The 23,457-nt window shown below is 39.7% G+C and overlaps 2 protein-coding genes across 2 annotated transcripts; one reads left to right on the top strand and one right to left on the bottom strand.

Moving 5' to 3' along the window:
* Positions 1-1,505: 1,505 nt before the first annotated feature.
* LOC116314311 (amine sulfotransferase-like) lies at positions 1,506-4,696 on the top strand. Its single transcript, XM_039610633.1, has 6 exons — positions 1,506-1,661; positions 1,763-1,962; positions 2,559-2,685; positions 3,599-3,693; positions 3,791-3,962; positions 4,044-4,696. The coding sequence occupies exons 1-6, from the start codon at positions 1,631-1,633 to the stop codon at positions 4,151-4,153; spliced, it is 735 nt and encodes a 244-aa protein (XP_039466567.1). The 5' UTR covers positions 1,506-1,630; the 3' UTR covers positions 4,154-4,696.
* Position 4,697: 1 nt separating this feature from the next.
* eif3d (eukaryotic translation initiation factor 3, subunit D) lies at positions 4,698-14,490 on the bottom strand. The gene is made up of 16 exons (XM_031732199.2): positions 14,355-14,490; positions 12,539-12,664; positions 11,702-11,747; positions 11,216-11,352; positions 11,040-11,125; positions 10,878-10,950; positions 10,266-10,387; positions 10,052-10,184; positions 9,812-9,959; positions 9,197-9,327; positions 9,002-9,087; positions 8,733-8,862; positions 6,279-6,421; positions 5,897-6,089; positions 5,718-5,811; positions 4,698-4,815 (listed from the first exon to the last, which is right to left on the bottom strand). Exons 2-16 carry the CDS (start codon positions 12,659-12,661, stop codon positions 4,802-4,804), a joined length of 1,659 nt encoding a protein of 552 aa, XP_031588059.1. The 5' UTR covers positions 12,662-12,664; positions 14,355-14,490; the 3' UTR covers positions 4,698-4,801.
* Positions 14,491-23,457: the final 8,967 nt, after the last annotated feature.

The following is a 23,457-nucleotide window of genomic DNA, read 5'->3' as shown; positions in this document are numbered from 1 at the left end:
ATACATGCATACGTCAATCCAAAACCGTAAACATCTGTTAACGACTCTCGTATGTGTATCAATCTAAAACTGCATATGTAGCATATTGAATCAATGTTTCACTTGAACTGTCCTAAATGTCACTACTCAAAACTGAATCTTCTGCCTAGTATAAGGATATAAATGGTAATAAAGATAAGGATAATAAAGAATAACCTGGTATAAATGTGTTGTAAGCGTGCATGCAATTCCTTCCACAGCTCTTAGTCAACATCACAGTAGATTGGCTGATCATAACGCCAGCCAAAAGCTTTTGACCTTCAATTAGCAGACCGAGCCACAACTCTTTTAAAAAGCACAGGATGCAATGTGTATGAAGTGAACATAAAATGATTATAACCATTCCTTTAGCAAGGGTTACAAATTGCCAGTATGTTTGCTCTTCTTAATATAGTCTAAAGCTATACTTGGTTAATACAATATGTATGCTGCTGGTTATATGATAACAAAAACATTTTCCTTAACCCCACATGGCACCATTGAAAAATTTACCACTCGAAAAACTGATCGAAGCTCTCAGGAGTCTCAAGGTCTACAAGGACTTTGCTGAAGTGATAATAAGACACCATGTTTTCCTTTAGATGTCTCATCAAATAGACGACATGACATAAAAAACAAAATGACAACAGAATCCATGCCACTTTCAAAATTATTCATTCTTTAACAATAACTTGAATTTGAGCAGTTTATTAATTTCTACCAAACCAAACTGCAAAAACTCAAAATCTTACCAAGTATATTTGTCTTATTTCTAGTCAAAATATCTCATTACACTTAAAACTAGACAAAAACAGCTACAAAGCAACATTCCAGTAAGCATATGAACTTGTTTCAAGACAGTAAATCTTGAAACTAGAGAAAAATTAGATAATTGTTTCATTGGCAGATTTTTCACTTAATACAAGATATCTTGACTTGAAATAAGACAAATATACTTGGTAAGATTTTGAGTGCAGGATTTCTTTTTTTATGCACACATTTTGTAAACACCGTTATACCATAACGTGTTATACTGACAACAAGAAATAAAGCCAGTCTGCGCGATGGGCTTGACTATTTTTTATTGGAGGGCTAACACTATGCAATATATTCAATTTTAGAATTTCTAAGCAATGTTCATTGTAACTATGCTCAAAGTGTTAATGCTAGCTTATTTTAATAAACAAACCTGTCATATGCAAAACTAGGGGAGGCACCCCAGTTTTGCATGAGCAGAGGGCTATTCTCTGCTTATCTATGAGTGGGGGCCACAATTGTCCCTGCATTGGGTCTCCTGATCTGGGGGCCCTCTGGATGTCTGGGGCTTTCCACAAACACAAAAATTGTCTAGGAAGTGTTTTGACTAGAAGTAACACCTAACTGCTTAACACTTTAGTTCAACATTAACTATAGTTGTTCTTCAGACTATTGTCACATGGGGTGAAGAACTACATAAACTGTGTCTCTTCTCCTTATCTGTCTGTGTGATTCAGAACTAAGATGGAGCAGCATAGTAACCGTCTCTGCCAGTATAAGAACTACAACTTTCTCTCCATTAGCACAACTGCAGAGTACATAGAATCTCTTCAGAGTCTTGAAATAAGACACAGTGATGTCTTCCTCGTGTCTTATCCAAAGTCAGGGCAGTGAGAAATCTCTGTAGCATCCCATTATTTTGCAGTTTTATTCTGTCCAGAGTGATCCACTGGTTAGATATAATATCCAATACATTTTTCCTCAGCAGGCACCATATGGGCTCAGCAGATCATCACTTCTATCTATGAGCTGGATGGGCATGTGAATGAATATTCTACCAACTCAGAGAAGATGCCATGGCTGGAGTTCACAGGGGGTGCATACACTTGTCGCCCCTCTCCACGACTCTTCACATCACATTTCTCCCACGTTCTCATGCCTCCAGGACTGATGGACAAGAAGGCAAAGGTGAGAGCTGTATAGACGCTCAAGCAGCCAGAAGAAAGAGCAGGTTTAGAGATGTAGTATGACAAAGTTCTTTAAGTGGTTAACAAATATAATTTGTTCAGTATTTATGAGTGTAATTGTATGAAATGATAGATACATTTGTTAAAGAAAAGCAACATTTTATTGAAGTTTTATTGTTAAGGAATGGCATTAAAGGATTAGAAGCAGTATTTGTAACAAGTTCATATGAAATTCAGATGTTTTTTCTTAGTCAGTTACATAGCACTAATTATCATGTTGCTGATAACTTAGCACACAGCTTTTTGAAACATAGACACTCCTGAGTAGAAAAAAACAAACACTAGAATGCTCAAATGAAGCTTCAAAATGTGGTTTCCTTATCAATGGGTCACCTTATGGTGACAACATCTAGCTTTTATATACAGTCAATAAAAACAAGTTGCTCATAAAACAACTTTATATATAAAACTTTATATGTAAAACAACTCTTAAAACTGGTAGAAATTAATAAACTGCTCAAACTCAAGATATTGTTAAAGAATGAGTGATTATGAAAGTGACATGGATTCTGTTTTTTCGTTTTGTTTTTATGTCAGATTGTGTATTTGATGAGGAATCCAAAGGACAACATGGTGTCTTATTATCACTTCAGCAAAGCCCTTGCAGACCTTGAGACTCCTGAGAGCTTTGCTCAGTTTTTCGAGTGGTACCTGACGGGAAACGGTATGTGTCCTCATCTCCACTATCTGCCTAATGATGATGACCAAGAAGAGTCCAGGTCTGATAAATGATAACAGATATCAATGTGATCAGGAAGAACTGAAATTGATTATTTCAAACTGAACTGAGTTTGACATACTTACCCAAGTGCACAGACTAACGGATAATAGCACATCCATATAGAAAAAATTATATGGCTTTATACTTCTTCCACATAGCATTTCACAAAAATACTTTTGATATGACACATACTGCATATCTATTAGTTACTTTACAAATTAAAACAGTGGTACCTCAGTTATTTGACTCTTGACATTGTAAAACCTTTTCACCAGATTGAGCAATTAGCAGATAAGACAATTTCTCAGAGTTGAAGAGACAGAAATCATTGACAGGTTATTTGGAAAATGGGCCCTAAACGCAAAGAACGTTCTACCCACCTACCTGTGCTTGTGTCTTTCCTAAGCAAACAGAGGTGAGTCATACAATAACAGCTTGTAATCTTTTGAATCATTCCTCTTTCGACCCTTTAAATCACTGACATTCTGGTATCATTAATTTACTTTACTTCACTTTAATCCAAATTAAATCAAAGTGAAAGATTTCCTAAAGCACTGACTTTGTTCTAGCATTTTGCTTTTGATAAAAGTTTAGTCTTGTGGCTGTAAGTGACTTACTCCAAGTTAGCTTCTAACATCCGAAGAGGACCACTTGCAAAGAGGACCGTGCCGTTCCACATCTACTGTTAAAACAAAAACTCCAAAAAGATATTTGTTTGTGTCACAAAAACCTTTTTTCTTCCTCCACCTGTTATCATGCTGCTGGTATTAGAATTCTAGTGGGGTAAATATAGTCAACAGACACTTGATTTTAAATTAAAATGCCAAATGACCAGATGCCTTATGCTGCTATACAGTACCAGCATCATCCTGGTTTGATCACATCAGCGAGTGGTATTCAAACAGAGAGCAGTACAACATCCTCTTCCTGACCTACGAGGAAATGATTTTGGTAACATGTTTCTTCACACTTTTGTTGTTCATTAGAAACACAAAAATCTGGCAGAGTTTAAGGTTCTTTTTCTGTTGCGTTGTTGCTTTAATTTCAGGACCTAAAAGCATCAGTGAAGAAGGTCTGCAACTTCTTAGGGATAAACCTGACTGAAGCCGCCATCAGTCAAGTTGTGGAAAAAGCTAAGTTTGAGAACATGAAGAATGACTCGAAAGCAAACTATGAGCACATTCCACCAGAACGCTTCAGTGGGAAATTCCTGCGTAAAGGTAACATAACAGACCTGCAGCTGCTGTGCAGACAAATGTGATATCAGGGTATCAGGTGTTGTGTTTTTGTCTTCATTACAGGTCAGATTGGAGACTGGAAGAACACACTGACTGTTGCACAGAGTGAAAGAGTGGATCAAGTCCTTCGGGAGAAACTTGGTGATTTGCCTTTAAGGTTCATCTGGGAATAAGCAGAGCAGCTCTTCAGGGTCTCCCAGTAAAAATACTGGCAGTGGCATGTGGTACACCTCAGGCCTCCTAGTAGATACACCTGTGTTATCAATTTGAAAATCCTGTGTGGCTTCATTCTCGGGTCATCACATTTACAAACTTGGGTGTCCACCTGTCCGTTCTTTAGGGTGACAAAAATATCCCATCAGTGTTGTAAAAAAAGAAAAGAAAATCATAGTAGCTGTTATTCAAATACTAAGTAAATTCATTTTCTTCTTTTACAAAAAAAAATCAAACAACTGACTTTTAGGGTGGAGAGTGTTACAAGTTTCAGACTTGTCCTTTGCAAACATTTTCCTGAGTTTATGTTCAGTCACTTGCTTCAGATTATATTTGAGCATCTTCTGCCTACTCTGCCCATGAGCAAGCAGTTTTCAGTCACATCCACTCCTCGTTTATCCTCATTTATCAAGCTCAGTGTTGTGTCTGTTGTGTTCAGCTATAAAATGCTTTATGACATGTTTTGAACTCGAGTACAGGAAATAAAACACAAAACATTAAAAGTAGTTGTATAATCTGCTATTGCCTTTATTGAATGTCAAAAGGAATTCACTTGTTTCTCTGTGAAGGATCAAGGCTGTTTTGGTCACTGAAGCTGACTCCACACTTCAATTATCATCATCTGAAATGAAAAGGGTTCAACATAAATGCAAGAAAAATCTGATATATGAACACTCAAAAACCAAAGACACAAACTTTGGAATTTATAATTAAAAAACAAAACATAAGAACGTGCAGACAAATGCCTTTCTTCATCCTGGAATTGAATCATTTAATTTATAGCATTTGAAAGATGAGCTGTTAAAAAAAAAAAAAAAAAACATTAAAATGTTTCTTTGAGGTTACAGGCTACTTTTTGTTTTTTTCCTTTTTAACTATGAGTAACTTCTTGTGACCCCAGAGGTTCATGTGATTGCATGTTCCAAAAAAAGTGTGCAAAAACAATGACAGCAATCATAAATAAAAATTTATGTTAAAAAAAACATAACCACTGGTCATTTCATAATCATCATGTTTCTTGTGAATGTAGCAAAAGGGAGCCACTGGAGAGAAAAAGACCTTCTCAACCCCAGAAACAGACTTAAGAATTAAGTTTTATAAAAAGACTAAAACACTAAGAGAAAATGTGATAAATTTAACAAATTCCAACAGTTTCTTGTATTTTTACAGAGTTTATATCTGTTCTCTGACAACTAAGCATGCAGTCTGGTCCAGTACAGATGTGATAATGTTACTTCTTGCATAATGAGGGTAAAACACCAAAATGGGCTAAAAGTGACAAAACACTCAAATTTAAGCACCAAACACTGAATGTGCAAATGTAGCATGCATTACAATCCATTTAAAAATATGAATTAGTTAATCGAATGGCATTTGTGGGCCTGACCAATGAGGTATTCACCGCTAACACACCAGTGACAGAAACCATTTTCCCACCAGCACCAACATGTTAAACTGGAACATCCTGTGCTTCCCACACAAGCTTTAGTTCAACCTCTATTTAAAATAGGAGCTAAACCATACCTTCTTCCTCCTCGTCTTCTTCATCCTCCTCCTCTTCCTCATCTTCATCAGAGCTGAAGGTCCCATCAGGCAGGCTGTACACACGGATCACTTGCTGTAGATGAGAAACACAGGATAGCTTGTGAGCTCACACACCTCCCAGCTGCCTTTCAGTTCTTCTGCTCTCTGCGCCGACTCACCTTGTTCGGGTCCTTCAGGATCAGGTACTTGCCCTCGTCCAGCTTGAGGCAGATGTCGATGACGCAGCGCAGGATTCCCCAGGCGTTCTCCATGCTCAGGTTGATCTGGCTGGCGAATTCATTGGGTTTGAACTGCTGGGTGCCCAGGATGACGTGGCGAGCGGAGTCCTTCACGTGGTACCGAGAAACGTACCTGGAGAAACCACAGAGTGATGCAGAGACAGTGAGTCCAGCTTACTGTCTTGGCCTATGAGCACTGCAAAAAGGAACTGGATTGCTCCTCACAATCACTGAACGGTCACAGAAAAACCTTTTTCTGCATCTTAATATTTAAATTAGCCTCGTCTTCTTTTACACACACAATCGGAATCTCGCTCCTCACCCCAGTTTCAGGTACTCTGATCCAGCCAGCATGGCGCAGCAGGTCCAGCGCGCCAATTTGTAGCTGTTATTCTTCAGCTCGGTGGCCAAGACGGCTCCTCTCTGAGAGTCCAGCTTCTGACGCCAGTCCACACCATTACAATACTACAGGACAAGACAAATCAGAGGCACCAAAGCTTATAAACAGAACAGCAAATACTGAGCTAAAGTTGGAGGTTAACAACCTGTGAACAGAGGAGTGGCTCTAGTAGCGGATGCCTTAAAAGCAACTGGAATAACAAAACTGCTTCATTACAGCAGTATTTCACAGAGTCTGAATCTGGAGATCTGTCACCACTTCTCTGATTTTTACTCACTGAAAATACACATCAGACAGATGCAGCTGAGAGGTACAACCATGGTTATTTTTAACACAGCATAGACTATTCTGTGTGGGGTGAAACATCTGGAAGGACCTGTGTCTGTAGGAGAGCTTGGTCGCCAACAATACAGGGAGTGCAGAATTATTAGGCAAATGAGTATTTTGTCCACATCATCCTCTTCATGCATGTTGTCTTACTCCAAGCTGTATAGGCTCGAAAGCCTACTACCAATTAAGCATATTAGGTGATGTGCATCTCTGTAATGAGAAGGGGTGTGGTCTAATGACATCAACACCCTATATCAGGTGTGCATAATTATTAGGCAACTTCCTTTCCTTTGGCAAAATGGGTCAAAAGAAGGACTTGACAGGCTCAGAAAAGTCAAAAATAGTGAGATATCTTGCAGAGGGATGCAGCAGTCTTAAAATTGCAAAGCTTCTGAAGCGTGATCATCGAACAATCAAGCGTTTCATTCAAAATAGTCAACAGGGTCGCAAGAAGCGTGTGTGGAAAAACCAAGGCGCAAAATAACTGCCCATGAACTGAGAAAAGTCAAGCGTGCAGCTGCCAAGATGCCACTTGCCACCAGTTTGGCCATATTTCAGAGCTGCAACATCACTGGAGTGCCCAAAAGCACAAGGTGTGCAATACTCAGAGACATGGCCAAGGTAAGAAAGGCTGAAAGACGACCACCACTGAACAAGACACACAAGCTGAAACGTCAAGACTGGGCCAAGAAATATCTCAAGACTGATTTTTCTAAGGTTTTATGGACTGATGAAATGAGAGTGAGTCTTGATGGGCCAGATGGATGGGCCCGTGGCTGGATTGGTAAAGGGCAGAGAGCTCCAGTCCGACTCAGGCGCCAGCAAGGTGGAGGTGGAGTACTGGTTTGGGCTGGTATCATCAAAGATGAGCTTGTGGGGCCTTTTTCGGGTTGAGGATGGAGTCAAGCTCAACTCCCAGTCCTACTGCCAGTTTCTGGAAGACACCTTCTTCAAGCAGTGGTACAGGAAGAAGTCTGCATTCTTCAAGAAAAACATGATTTTCATGCAGGACAATGCTCCAGCACACGCGGCGTCCAAGTACTCCACAGCGTGGCTGGCAAGAAAGGGTATAAAGAAGAAAAACTAATGACATGGCCTCCTTGTTCACCTGATCTGAACCCCATTGAGAACCTGTGGTCCATCATCAAATGTGAGATTTACAAGGAGGGAAAACAGTACACCTCTCTGAACAGTGTCTGGGAGGCTGTGGTTGCTGCTGCACGCAATGTTGATGGTGAACAGATCAAAACACTGACAGAATCCATGGATGGCAGGCTTTTGAGTGTCCTTGCAAAGAAAGGTGGCTATATTGGTCGCTGATTTGTTTTTGTTTTGTTTTTGAATGTCAGAAATGTATATTTGTGAATGTGGAGATGTTATATTGGTTTCACTGGTAAAAATAAATAATTGAAATGGGTATATATTTGTTTTTGTTAAGTTGCCTAATAATTATGCACAGTAATAGTCACCTGCACACACAGATATCCCCCTAAAATAGCTAAAACTAAAACAAACTAAAACTACTTCCAAAACATTCAGCTTTGATATTAATGAGTTTTTGGGTTCATTGAGAACATGGTTGTTGTTCAATAATAAAATTATTCCTCAAAAATACAACTTGCCTAATAATTCTGCACTCCCTGTAGACTCAACCCACAAACAATAGACTCAACCCTTCTGACCATAGGGTCAGAAGCACTGAAGCAGTCCTACTTCCTTTTGCTGACATCTAGTGGTCAAACACGTGAAGTACAGAATGCAGCAGTTTTTAGAAACACATGAAAAAGGCTGAGAAAAACACATTTCTGTTCTTTTGGAATTGCCGTTTAGGCGTTTTCGTTTTCTCCAGATCACAATCTTCTTTCCTTATTTTTCTAAGTTTTTATAAAAACTGTCAAGGAGATATATCTAATACATTTTAAGCTGAGCACATGAAGACGCCACACCTAGCAAGGGCTTTAATTATTTCAGGCCATTTCCTCGACTAACAGACAGATGAGCCTGACTGACTAAGCTCTACTTCATTAAACCCGTTTCCCATCTCACCCTGGAGTCCCACTCATTGAGAGTCTTGACGTTAATGAAGGACACTTCTCCGCTGGCTCCAGTCATCACGCCATCGTGCTCACAGCGGACGATCAGATCGATGTCTTCTCCGAGCTTCCAGTGACGGTACCTGTAACACAAATACAAACTATCAGCTGGAGAGGAAGCAGGAATTACATCCAGGAATATTTACTACTGCAGTTACATCAGCCTCCTGTTCTACTGGAAAGATGAGAAATTACAAATTGGTTTGAAGCTATTGAACATACCGGTAAGCCACAGATGCCACCTCACTCTTGTCCATATCCTCCTCCACAAATGGGTTGGGGTTAGGAAACTTGTGACGCTCTCCACCCTGAAAGAAAGAAAACAAAGACAACTCACTTTCATGAGCCAATTTTGTGTAAGGCTAGCTTAGCCTAGCACAGAAAGGCGTTGGGGCTTCCAATCATGTGACTTCGTACCATGCGTAAACACTGCTGGCTGAAGTTGTGGTTGATGTACGTGGCCTCCATCGCCAGGTTGCGAGGAGAGTTGAAGGAGTTGCCCTCATCCTGGGGAGGCTCGTTGGCAGTCTCGCTCACAGTTAGCAGATCTGAGGGGAACAGTTGGAGATCAGATCATCAGTATGTCTGATAGAACTCAGTCATGTTCACTCCTGAATGTTTTGGGGCATTTTTTCCCCCACAATGAGAACGTCTTTCAGGGTTGTTAACAGCAGGGTCAATGCTGTCACTCACTAGGAGATTTTGTTTTCCTTTAAGTAGTTGGATTTCCCCACCATAAAATATAATGGAGCCACATACAGATAAAGCAAAGTGTTATGTTGCTTAACTGACATTTATGCCATTTTCTGTACAAAAATATATGTTACATTCAAGTAAACAAAATCCCGGTTAAATAAAACAGTGGGTTAAGAATTATCATTAAAATCCTTCAAATTTTCTCCTCTGCAGAAAAACACCTGGGTCATGAGCTGTTCTCTCAGGCTTTAACTTTAGTTAAACTTGCATCTCAAAGCAAAACTAAGTGTAAAACATCAGAGTGAAACCAGCTGCTGGTGACTGCAGGTCGCTCACCGAAGTCTGAATTATCTCTCTTGTCGAAGAACAGCTTGTTCCCCACTCTCTGCACGATGATGTCCCAGGAGTTGACTGAGCGCGTGCAGCACATCAAGGTGGCCAAGATGGCATCAGTGGCAAACACGTTACCCTGAGTCTTAGCCAGCTGGAGGGAGGAAATAAATAAATTAACATGTAAGAAAACTGCCAAACACAGACTTCAGACAGCAATGCATTTTCAGGCAATTTCTTTTGTACCTTGCGGATGACGGGGTCGTCGGTGGTAGTAACAGTGTGGAAGATCCTTTTGATGCTCTTCAGCTGCTTCTCGTTGCGGGTGGTGATTCGATCGAAGGCCTTATCGTAGTACTCCAAAGCACCACAGCACTCGCTGCAGGAAATGAGAAGTGAAACCTCATCATCACCTGTATTTCCCCCTCTAATAATCTATTAGAGGCTCAGGTTCACCTACATGTCAAGAGGGTCAGACACCTCCATATATCTCATCTTCATCAGTCTGGGGAAGTCCATCTCCTCCTTCACCTCCCAGTCACTCCTCACCTCCACAGAGGAGTCTCTGGGCTTCAGCTGAGCCTTCATGAACAGAAGGCAATTACACACCAGGGTACAAACACACCTTTGAGTCCATCTTAAAATCTTGAGATCACATTATCTTTAAAAATAGGTTTAAACATGATCTGAGCCACAAAAGCAATCATACCAGAAAAAATGTAATTCTTACTGTTGGTGAGGGCTGAGATTTAAAGCAGCATATGCTGACATTACTTTGACTAAGATGCACTACAAAACTAGCCGATATTAAATGATACGAGGTCAGGCTCACTGGGATTTATTTACTTCTTAAGCTTATTTGTGAAACAGCCAGAGTGTGAAACTTAAATTTACGCTGGGGCCAATATTCTTTCTGGACTTCCAGTATCAGATTACCTTCCAGTTATTTTCTTGATTAATTGTTTACGTCATAAAATGAAAGAATCCAAAACAACCTGAAGCAAAAACACATGAACCTTCCCATTATCACATCACAAAAAATTGAATTTATATTTCAACAGTAAATAAACACCTGGGATTTTTGGTCCCATTTCTGACGAACACCAAACTGCTTTTGGAACTTCTTCTGCAGCCGCATTCGCTCTCTGAAAAGACAAAAACATGAGATCAAACTTCAAGATGTGAAGATTTCACCGCCTGTGACCAAAAGCGTTCAGATGTGCTCTCCTCTCACCTCTCTTTCTGCTTAGCGCTCTTCGGGAGCGTCTGCATGTTGAACTGCGTCATGTTCCTGCGGTCTTTGTCCCTGCGCAGGTTCCTCTGTGAAAACAAAAACATCCTGTTACCAAAGTCCTAGAAATTTAATTAAAAACATTTAAAAATCACCCACTCGACAATGATCTGTCGTACCTGAGCAAACCTCATGCGGTTCCTCTGGTAAGCCGTCTTCTGGGTCTTGGCGGTGTCCACCAGCTGGAAGCTCGTCTCATCCTCCTCGTGAAAGTAGGCGTACTGACTGCCGCCTCCAAACTGAGATGAATACTTATCTGAGGACAAAATAAACATAAACAATTAAGAAATCAGCAAATTGAGGAGATTTTATTTTATGATGTTTGAAATGCTTGTGCAAACAGAAAAGTAAATCCCAAAATAAAAGAGAAGAAACTCTGATCTCATATAAATAAAAGAGATGTTGTGTTCTAATCCTGCTGACTTCCTAATTAAACACAAGACAAAACTTTTCCACATAATTTAGGTATAACAGATTCGCTCGTAAACCAGCTTTATTCAAGTCTATTTTCATCTAAAAACTTTATTTTAAATGTAAGGAAATCTGAAAGAAAATCAGCCAAATAAAATGTAAAATGAGGCAGATTTTGTACAGCTGTGACTTACTTGTGTATCTCTTGTCTTGGTAAGTAGCTCCAGTCCAGTCTGCAACCTGTCAGACCCAAAACACACAAAGTAAAAAACAAACTCAGGTAGAGCTGTTTGATGTAACGATAGATATCGGATGACGATATAAAAACGTCTATCGTTTCATTTTACGCTATCGTTTATTTCGTGGTGTCGCAAAATAAACTATTTACGGCAATATTGTTTCATCGTTTTGATGGTCACTGTAGTGGCTATATTAATTTCTTAAAGTTCTCTTTCTTTTATATTTAATATAACCACACTACGGACGGACAAGCGCCTGTTTTTATGCGTAGTCGTTAGCAACAACGATGGTAAAACCATTGCGTGTCCGCTTGTTTATTTCCACATAAACCTTTCACAATAAAGCTCAAGATCCTGTTGAGACTTTTCAAAATAAACTGAATCACGTGAAAGGGTATGCAGAGAGTTTACGGATGAGAAGCAAAAAGAGCCGTCAGATGCTAAAAAATAAACCTTAGACTCAAACGTTAGAACAGGCTTTTCCCAGCAGCACGCTGTGTAATAAATACAAAGAAAACGGCGGCTGTTACAACTTATGTCTAAAAATGTATCGTTTCATGCATCAGTTAAAACACTCGACTCCAGGTACACGACGCCCAGCTGGAAACACTTCACACAAGTCGAGCTGCCCGAGATTCACAGAATTTACAGAAAATGTTACATTTTTGTGATTTTTATCGTTATCGGGACGATAAAATTCTTATATCAGGATATGAGATTTTGGTCATATTGCACAGCACTAAACTCAGGAAAACTTTTTTTCCCTTTTTCCGAGCAGAACTGAACACAAACCTTTCCCAGACGATCTCCTTTGCTGAACGGCTGGTAGGGCATGTCTTTGAATTTCTCTGGGACCGCACAAGGACCCCAGCCGGACGGGTTATCCTGGATCACAGGGGCGTGGAACTTCGCCATGGCCTAAAGACAGAGGGAAAAGGGAAAAAGACATCAGACCTGAGACCAAACATTAAAAACTCTCTGGGTCTAGCTGACTGATATTACACATACAGGGTCTCAGGCAATGAGCAGCACTGATTTCTTCAGCAATGCACTAAAAGAAACAGGCATTGATCAGCTTGCGCAGTGGGCTAGTCATCACTGACCCCTGAAAGTCAACTCTATGATTTATGGCTGTAATACAACATATTTAAACAGTGACGGGATTCTTCAGTTAAACAAAATTTAGTTTTAGTTACAATCTTGGCTTCCACTGATTGTTAAAATGTGGTTTCAGTGCTTTTAATGTGTCACGCTGTAATATTTCCTACCATCTATCAACAAAGAGATTTTGGATCCCTTTGACAAAAACAGAAAGAGAATACGGTACATGAGTGCCTAAAAAGTACTGACATAGCTCGTGAATCAGTCATTACAGCTGTATGATCAACATAGGATCCTGCGGTACACCGCTTGGGATCCTATGGTCTAAGCTGTTGCCTAAGCATGTAACCAACACCTTTGTCAGCTATTAACGTGGGTGGAGGGTGTCTGTGTTACTCTATAATTAAATCAGCAGGGGGGCGTGGGCTTTCTATACTGCGGTGCCGGATTTGTGATTACAATAAAACAAAATCGAAACAGAAGGGCTTTTAACCAAAAATGAATGCGTGTGGATGCACCCCAAATTATTTTAGTGCAGGTCAGGTTGACCTGTAGAAATCTGGTCTACTTTTGACACTCAAGGCTTAGTTACAACACAGCAAATGCTGCATACCCCCAGACATGAACCACAGGCCACAAAGCCAGTATTTTCCTGGTTTAAATGATGAGTGACCCACATGTGGGACATCTGGGCCATTTTAGATGGATCTGAGGTTGCATTCATGTAAACATACTTATCTAGGGTCAAGCCTAAATGTGGGCCACAACTGGGTCAAATATTACTTTGTAAGGTTTAAGTGGTACAGTTCAAAAACCAGAGTAAAGGAACCGGTTCTATGTTGAGGGAACGCCCTTCACGATAACATCTGGCATGCTCCCACCAACAAAGAACCGCTCTGTGGATAAAATAAAACATCCCCTACTAACTCGGTGTCTTTTAAGACCGACGAACAAAGACCAATCAAGACAATCTCCAAAGCAGATTGAGTGCGCAGTAGGCCTGACGTGGATCATTTCATCATCCAGTGATGCTGCATTAAAGTTTGTAACATAAAGTAATGATCGGTCCTCACTGCTGGTACATTTACGATTCTAAGATTTCAACCATTATGACGTCCAAGAACATTATCTATCGTTTGATTTGATCTTTTAGATTTGTGATAATAAAAACGAATAAATGGGTTCTTTACGGGCTTTTTGCAGCCAATTGGTAACAATCGCTGATTAAAAACTAGATATACTGAGACTAAACATACAGTTGCTAACTTGAGATCAGCCAGTGTAATTATTTAAAAGAAATAGAGCAGCACTGAAACGCTTTTTCTGCACCGTTAGCTCATCGTGGCTAATGCTAACCCTAGGCACCGCCAGGTGGTCATGCTAGCAATGCTAAGCTAACCGGGTGGAGGGCGTCACGCGCGTAAACACAAATCTCTGATTTTTGACTGAAAACGTTGCTAAAAACAGGCGCTTTTCACACGTCTGTGCGTGCTTTCTCTGCTCTTACCGTAAATTCTGTGTCAGTATATGGAGTCTTTTAATCCAGTCGTTGCTCTGACGCTGCTCTGCCCCAACACAGCGCCGGTATGAAAGGAAGTGCGAAGTGTCGTAAAGCGCAGTGTTTCCTGCTGTGTTACAGCAGCAGCCGGCGTAGTACGTCAGTTTTTACCGTCGTCTGAAATGAGCGTTCCATAAAAAAATAAAATCACTGCTATTTTCAGATTACATGAAAAAGATTTAAAAATATACAAGTTAATGTGTGTAATTTTAATAATTAAAAATATTAAAAATTAGGCCAAAGAGCAAATGAAAGGCTGAATGGTCTTTTGAAATGCTATTTTCAAATTCTACCCTATTAAGTTTATTTTTCTATATTGTTACAGAGAAATGCAACAATCAGTCATACAGATATACTGTAGATCTTTGTATGTTGTATAATTTTGCATATCACTATATTTTTTAGCCTATTTTTAGCCAGATTTTTTTTTAAATCCCTTTGCGCTAGTTACATGTCTTTTTGTTTTGAAAGAACGCATCGGATGTGAGGCTATTTTATCACTTCTAACTTGGCAGCTGTTATGTGGTGCAGTTCGGCGATGTCACCGCTAGAGGGTAGCAACTTCAAGCGATGGTACATGTGTTCCTGTTAACGGTCAACGACACAATCAAAACATGTTTCCAAAAAAGACTTAAATACTGCGGTTTGTCAACAGTGGCCGTGTTTTTCAATAATCACAACAACAATCACTCAGAAATTTTGATTTTAACAACTAGTTAACAACTTTTCTTGTCAAAACCGTGCTGCAATTCCACACTTTGACAACAGGAGGGCAGTGAATGCTTTACATTGTGATCGCCCATGGTCTCCACAAACGTCCAAAATATATTTACAGCTCCGGGCACATTTTTCAAAATAAAACATTTAAACAGCCGTGAAAATATCAAAAAACAAAAAACCAAACAAATTAAATGAGGTGACTATTATGTTTTCTTAAGTCGATGTGTAGAAATACGTTTGAAACTACAAATTACATCCAATATTCACAACCTAAAACACCTATACTTTCTAAAAAGCATAGAATGAGTATTAAATAATTAATTATGTTAAGCCGTTTAAACAGGAAAGTGGTCATTTTTATCTGATAATTTTTTTGTATGTTAATTTTTGTTCAGTCAGTGGCAGAATCCTGGTAAACCCATCCAGTCATCCATCCATCCATCCATCCTGAGGGTGTCATAGGGTTTGGTTACTGGGACAACAAACTCGGTTTTGAGGTTCTTTTATTTGCATTTTATGCCAGTTTATACATCACTGCATGCACATGTACTGCATTGCACTTATCTGATAGCTTGCAGATTAAATTACATTTTTTGACGTGATTTAAATAAACTCCTGTGTTTGAATATAAATTGAGCCTTGGTGTTTCTCAGCCTTTTTGTCGAAGTTCTTTGTGCAACTGAACCAGCGACGACTAAAAATGAGCACAACTGGAGCTGATTAACGTCAGCCAACAGTTACTACTACTGAAATTCCTGAAAGTCACAAAGGAGATAGATGCCCGTCAGAGCTTTGCAGCAAAAGAACAGCAGACAGCCACCTTAGAAAAATCATTCAGAGGATTCAAAATCGTTCTGCAGATCAATATGTCATGTTTACAGATTACTCCGGAGCAGTATGCATCACCACGCTGTGCAGTCACATTTGTTGGGAGCTGCACGTGAACCTGCAGCAAAAATAGAATAGAACAGAATAGAATAGAATTCAACTTTATTGTCATTGCACATGTCACAGGTACAGGGCAACGAAATGCAGTTTGCATCCATCCAGAAAGTGCTTTAGCCGTGATATAGATATATTACAATATATATTAGCAATAATAGAGATGTGTAAGTATATTACAGAAATGGGTCTATTATGGTATGTTATAATGTACACAGTGTGAAGTATGTTATGAGTATTCTATAACTATAAGTATGTACAGGCTCTAGTGAGTACAAGCTATGTACAGGCTATGAACAGGATATAAATATGAAATAAAAACTATACAGAAATCTGAGATATACAGTTATACAGAAATGTGAACTATGTAAGACAAAAACAACACTGTTTGCCACCTGAGAACTACAGGTGTGTGCGTGTTGTGTGTTGCAGGCTGGACTGGAGGATTTGTTAATCTGCATGAGTAACACCTGGACACATTATTGGGTTTCCCCATTCTGCAGAAAGTGTCCCTCATCCAAGCTCTTGCTGTTGCTTTCCATATAAAGTGCTGGTTACTGAACCTTGCCATGTGTAAGTGGTTGTTTTCTTTCCTTTTTGTGTGTTGTCTCCTCTTCTTTTTGCCATTTCTGAGATGGCCTGTGAGGGTGTAGCTCACCGTGTTGGACTGTATGGACTCAACTGTAGTAACTGGAGCAAAGTTCACCTTAGAGGAAAACAGGTTTGCTTTCTGAGCATGTTTCTTTTTCTTTTGTCTCTCCTTGTTTTCTCAGCAGATACAAGATTCATACAGGCTCCATTTATTGTCAGTCCACCGTGTTTCATTTTGTCTTTTTAATGCTGCTTTATGCAAGTAATTAGAGCTTAATCTCATACACGTTCTGTCAAAACTGCTTTGGAAATGTAAATCAGACGCACATCACCTCAGAGGCCTCGAGAGGGGCTTCTAAACGAATCCCCGATCCAATTAAGATGTTACTCATGCGGCGCAAAGGTCAGGAAATCTGATTAAAACACAAAAAGGAGTCTGTGTGCGTGACTGTTGTCAATTTGGCAGAGAGAAAATGAATTCTCCTGCAGCAGCGTCAGCCCTTCCTGCTGCTCAGGGATCAGTTGGGTGATGAATAATGCTGCCATCTTTGCATATCTGCAAGTCTTTCTCCACATCTGCATTCTCGTCCCTGTCGTTTAGTCGAGCTTGAGCAAAACCACAGATTCTCACTGTGTAGACAACAGACACAGCACCACAGTGAACTCTGCCATTTTCCTTGTTTTGTGTGTTGATTATCTCCCGGCAGCTGGGCGGTGAGTCATATCAAACATGCCCACAGTCGTCCTTCCGGGATTTCTGGAGCGGCGCTGACAACAGATGGTCAGCACAGAGTGTACTAAGTGATTTTATTATGTATCTTGATGGATGTATGAATTATTTCTGTAAACCAAAAAGAATATCTTTTACACTCTCACGCAGAGGGTGTTTTGCTAGCAGGTGGAAAGGACGCAGAGGTGTATTTTTGTCAGACTTGATGTTTCTTTGCAATTCTACAGTAGCAGCAACATCTGTCACACCACTTTGTTCTAAACCCACGGTGTCAGACTCAGTTTTACCAAGGGCTACCGCAGGAAAATCAAGTGCCAGGCATATACAGTTTACTGGCAACTTCAGTTTAATGAAAAATGCTTGTTTCTCAGTTTTTTCAAGTAGAATTTAAACATGTAAAGCAGCTGGACCGCTCCCCCAGATCAGGGAAAAGTTGCACCAAGGAAGAGAGTTTAAAACTCTTCGGATTTTGTTCACAAAAGAATGGGAAACTGGAGTGTGAGGAAGGCAAAGCTTTCAATTTTAGATCTATGTTCCAACCCTCACCTATGCTCCCGAGCTTTGGGTAGTGACTGAAAGCGCAAGGTCACGGTGAGAAGGTCAAACATCTGGAGGGAGCTCAGAGAAGAGTTGCTGGTCCTTCCCGTCAAAGGGAGCGTGCTGCATTGGCTCAGGCGTTTGATTAGGATGTTTCCAGGATGCTTCCCTCTGGAGGTTTTCCAGCCATGACCAACTGGAAGGAGAACCCAGGAGAAATGATATGTGTTGAATGGCCTGTGGAAGGCCTCAGGATCCTTCAAGGGGAACTGGAAAGCGTTGCTGAGAAGAAGGATATCTGGGAAACCTTGTTAAGCCTGCTGCCATCATGACCCGAAGATGATGATTGATGGATGGATAGAAAAGAACGTATTCCAGTTTCTCAAGAAAGCTGCCATACAGCTGTTACAAGTTATCAAGTTTAAGACATTTATTGGTAAAAAATGAATAGTGAAAAAAACTAGCAGGCTGGAGGTGTCAACATTGTGCAACATAAGTGTCAAAACACAGGAGGTCTGCCCGAGTGAGACAGGGAGCTAACGGAGCTGCAGATGAGGAATATTGTTTGTAGAGCTGAGTTTGATAAACTGTGTCAGTCTTATTTGTGTTGTTGGAGAATGGAGTCGTGGAGGGGGGTCTGTGGGTGGCTGGAGGCAAATCAGAAGTTAGTAAGGAGAACAGGCAGAGCGTGGGCAGGCTGGGGAGCAGGTGATTCCTTTCTTTGACAGGTTACAGAGAACAAGTGATGAAGTGGGCAAGTTTGCTCCACAGGCAGCAGCCGAGTGTGTTTCCGAAGGAGGGCAGTTTCCAAGACAGCTGGGAGCAGGAAACCGGGAGAGGTGAGGAGAGACGGGATCACTACAGGCAGATGATTGCAAACAACAGGTAACAGCACAATGTTCATCACAATAGTAATGACGATCTGCTGCAACCTCCAGCACTTGATTAATAAATCAAGCTGGACCCAGTGAGAGGAGCCAGCTCAGCAACTCCACTTGATACTGACATCCACCTCACACCGAGCTGCTTCACAGCTGCAGAAAGTACGAGACAATTATAAAACTAAACATCCTGAAAATTTAAAAGCGAAAAAGTAAATCTTTAACTTTCTTTCTTGAAAATATCTACAAGTCTTGCTGAGCCCGTTTTACAGGTTTGGACCAAGCAACTGGAAAACAGAGTACAAAAACATCTTCTAATGTCCTGCCTTAGACATCATCATATCATCCCACAGATAATGTAATAACTGAAATAACATGAATAAAAATGAATAAATAAAAGAAAGAAACACCCGAACAAGCAGATTTTATATAGCTGTTCTTAGGAAAGCAAAATGTGTTTGGCACCACCGTGCACTCAGATCACAAATCTGATTGCAAAAGCTGTCAGACAGGACAGGATTTAAAACAAATGCCAAACTTTACAGAATTAAAAGGCATTTTTATACCATATTTATGGTTTTGACCTCTTCATAAATCCTGATTCTTTATAACTCATCCATCTAGATGCTGGAGTTAGGGGCATGGCCTACTTTGATTGGCAAGTGTGCTGACTCACCTCTGCTGCTTAGAGTCACTGATCATGAACTCTCCACTGAGCGTTTCCAAAAATAATGTGGCTCCCTGTGCAGGACAGAACATCTCAGAAACCCGTGCTTCAGCTGTGCTGAGTTAAATTCTAATATTTCATTATTCTGTTGCTTCAATAAGCAGAAGAATCTGATTCTTTGTGTTTCGCATATTCACTTTGAGTGTGACAGCTAGCCTTAGCTGAACTTAGCACTCTATTTTTCATCCCAGAGTGAGTCTATAATCAGAATTACATTTCATATCAACCAAAAAGTGTAAACATTATTTATTATCATTATATTGTCCACTGTGTTACAGACAAAAGCTGTTTGGTAGTAGACGTACACGAGGTACTACACATTTGAAAAAGCATGTCCTTGAAGTTTGAGCTATTCTCAAATGTAATATTTTTTCAACATTACACAGAATTTATGGTTATTCAACATCTTTATGTAAGACTTCCATCTCTAAAAACAAACCCTAACATTTATTTTACCATTTATCTGATATTTAAGACACAAAAGTCACATGCAGCACACCTCACACAATGGATTACATTTATTGGACTTTTCTTAAAAATTCCACAAAAATCTTCACAGCTTTTGGCTTTGTGGTCTTTTACAATTATAAATAATTTTTTATTATTATAGACAGCAAAAGACAATTACATGTTAGCCTGCAGGAGACCCGTGACTCCTTTATTCAAAGTCAAACTAAAGCCAGACACTCAAAAATGGTAATAAAAGGCCTTGTAGCTGGAGGACTGTCTGTTCTCGGTTTTTCCTGCACTGTATCACACAACAAGTCTTTGATCCGCCCATTTTAACCTCCAACAGGCTTTTGTAAAATGACGTTAACTTGCATGAACTAAAACAAGTCCTTACAGTCCTGAGGTCTTTGATGGAGAGGAGGAAAGACTGTTTGTACAAAGTGAGGATATTCACTGAGCTCAGAACTACCTGAAAATGATTGGAAAATCAGATTGGCCTAACCTTTGAGATTAAAAAAAAAGAAAAGAATCAATCACATGACCTTCGTTGTCATTAGTACAGATCATAGTAATCATTGATCTGTACTAATGTTTGGGCTGTGATAATTTCAATAACATCTCTTTCTCACAGTAAAACAACATGTAAAATTCTAAAATGCCCAACCTGACCGAACATTTGTTTTTAAAGATTATTTATTCTGTTTGAAGTCGTCCATCTGATGGGCTTTGCTTACACTGCAGGGGTTAAAATGGGACCATCAAAGCAAATCCTGTATGAAAACGACCCTGAGGTAACACATTTGTACTGTTTTACAGTTTGTTTCTGGTTGAAGTTCAGCAGCAGAAAATGATTTTGTTCTCAGATGTTATCCATTGTAACACAGTGAATAATGATGTGCAGCAGGAATGAACTCCTGCACATAGTCAGCACTGATGTTTGTTAAACAGATATCAAGAGTTAAACAAGCTGATGATGATGTGGAGATTCACATGTTAGAAATAAGAATTATTGTAGGGTTTTTACTTTACAATGTAAAGCACCGATTTACAAATAAAACTAAATTGAATTGAAGAAACTTGAAATTATTACTGAATGAACACAGATTTGGTCAATGAATTAATAAAAAAACAAAAACAACATCAGCCCATGTTTTGCACAATAACATATTACATATTTAATAAAGAAATGTAAAATCTTACCTGCATACTGTGAAAACAGAACTTTTTTCATCAAATCAGACTTACTTGCACTCCAAGTGTTATGATCTAAAGCTGATTTGTCATTTCTGTAACAAACCCAGAGCATTGCATCAAACGCTGTACTACAGTTTCATTATGAAAATGTAAAGTGATGCAGAGGAAGAGAATCAAGCGTTGCTATCCTCAATATTTTATTTCCTTTCTCATAATTTGCAAGGGGGAAAACTGAAGTGCATTTTGCGAAAAATTTCAAGGGTAATTTAAAAATTTGGGATAGGTGGCTGCTCCAAGTTAGATCATATAAAAGGTCCCCTTGTTACCTGGCTTTGAAAACTAGGCTCATCTTATAGCTGTGATTTCTTCTGGCAGAAAACAGCTTGGTTCAAAGTCCGGTACTGCATTAAACCAACCATCCCTCAAAGTTAATACACTTCTTACACTGCTTTGTAACAGTCATTAATATTGTCTTTGGGGCACATTTCATTTGTGTTCAAAAGCAGAGCGGCAGCTGCATGGAGAGATTACTGAAGATGCCGGGCACAAGCCAGGGCCCGAGCTGGGAAATCTGAGGATAATCAAAGGGCTACAAAGAGATGAAACAGAACAAACAACTACATAGTGACACAAAATTATCACAAAGATATGCAGAATGCCCAACAAAGGATGCCAGATGACCACGAAAACAACCTCAAAAACCAGGGAACCGCAAATGAGCTACAAGGAGACTTAAAATGATCACATGGGCCCGCTGAAGACTTAGTGAAAAGCTCCAAGAGAAACACATGGTGCTGAGGATGGTGCTGAGACAGAGCCAAGTTTGCTGTTTACAATTTTTACGCTAATCTTAACTACAGTAGTTGATTTATTAGATTTATATCTACCATAAAATGCATAAGAGCATCAACACACATAAACTAAACAAACCTGTGGATTGTTTAGTTTGTATTACTTTTTCATTCATACAGTCGGAGAAATAATTATTTGAAAAAGAAATTGAAAAAAACCCTTTACAGAAAAGTTATGAATTGATTTGCATGTCTCTGATTGGAATAAGTATTTGATCCCCAAGTACTTGGTGGAGAAACCCTTGTTGGGAAGCACTGCTAATCACCGGGTTTGCACACATATCAGGAGCCGTGTTGTCCCGCTCCTCTTTACAGAAACTCTCTAAGTCTTTAAGGTTTCTTGGCTGCTGCTTGGCAACTCAAAACTTCATCTCCCTCCACAGATTTTCTATATGATTAAGGTCTATAGACTTTAGCCACTCCTTTGTTGGCTTGGTGGTATTTTTTGGTTCAGTGTCATGCTGGGAGACCCATCTTTATCATTCTGGCTTAGTGAAGGGGAAGCTCATCCATGATTTTGCAGTACATGGCCCCATCCATTGGCCCCTTGATTTGGTGAAGCTCTGTTGTACCTTTAGCTCAGGCTGTACATGTGCCTTCTTAAGCAGAGGGACTTGGTGGGTGCTACAAGATTCCAAAACATTACTGCACAGCATGTTACAAATTGTATTTTTGGTGACTGTGCTCCTCTGGTCAAGTTTTGGGCTAATCCATCATCTTTCTTGTGTTCATCCTCACCCCATATATTGATATTGCTTCCATTTCCGAATAATCTCACCCAACAGTTATCACCTTGTCACCAGCTTCTTGCTGATGGTCTTATAGCCCATTCCAGCCTTGTGCAGGTTTACAATTTTATGTGTTTTTTCTGTATTTTGATGTTGATATTCTGTCTCTCTCCATTAAAATGCAACTTACATGATTGAGCAGGGGATCAAATAATTATTTCCCCCACTGTACATTTTTTTTTTACTTATTACTTTTCTTTCATTGTTTCTTGTCTCTTTTGGATCATTTTGGCCTCTTTATGGGTGCTTTGCATCACTCTGCAGTGAGTGTCCATTCACTGGTCCTTTTGTTTCTTGATGGTGCGATTTTGTGTTTGTGCTCTGCAGCTGCTGTTTTCAGTCATCTGAGTTTCTTTGTGGTCACATTGTTCTGATTACTTTGAGTTTTTCATGGTTAGTTTGAATCTTTTAAGTCATTTTGCATCTTTCTTCATGCATTTGGTCAATGTTAGAATTAGTGGCAGTGGGAGGAGTTGCCTCTAAAATTCACATTTTGCAGATGCTGGCCACTCTGATTTTCCTCCAAACTGAAGCTACCCCAAATGTTAACAGTGCTTAATATTCATTTGACAAACCCGCTGAGTCGTGGGATGGTTCTCAAAAAAGATCAAGGCCGAAGATTCCGCGCAGGTGCTTTACCC

Source organism: Oreochromis aureus, linkage group 4 (genome assembly GCF_013358895.1).
Source record: "Oreochromis aureus strain Israel breed Guangdong linkage group 4, ZZ_aureus, whole genome shotgun sequence".
NCBI classification, from domain to species: Eukaryota; Metazoa; Chordata; class Actinopteri; order Cichliformes; family Cichlidae; genus Oreochromis; species Oreochromis aureus.
Note: the sequence above shows the minus strand (reverse complement) of the source record. Positions and strands in the feature narration are given on the sequence as shown.

What these genes read in the sequence shown, in the direction of transcription:
- LOC116314311 (XM_039610633.1), top strand. Translation starts at nt 1,631, where the DNA reads ATGTCTTCCTCGTGTCTTATCCAAAGTCAGG. An exon ending in CCTACGAGGAAATGATTTTG is followed by an intron (nt 3,694 to 3,790) that starts GTAACATGTTTC and finishes CTTTAATTTCAG; the next exon opens with GACCTAAAAGCATCAGTGAA. An exon ending in TGGGAAATTCCTGCGTAAAG is followed by an intron (nt 3,963 to 4,043) that starts GTAACATAACAG and finishes TCTTCATTACAG; the next exon opens with GTCAGATTGGAGACTGGAAG.
- eif3d (XM_031732199.2), bottom strand. Translation starts at nt 12,661, where the DNA reads ATGGCGAAGTTCCACGCCCCTGTGATCCAGGATAACCCGTCCGGCTGG. An exon ending in AGCGCTAAGCAGAAAGAGAG is followed by an intron (nt 10,951 to 11,039) that starts GTGAGAGGAGAG and finishes TTGTCTTTTCAG; the next exon opens with AGAGCGAATGCGGCTGCAGA. An exon ending in ACGACCCCGTCATCCGCAAG is followed by an intron (nt 9,960 to 10,051) that starts GTACAAAAGAAA and finishes TCCTCCCTCCAG; the next exon opens with CTGGCTAAGACTCAGGGTAA.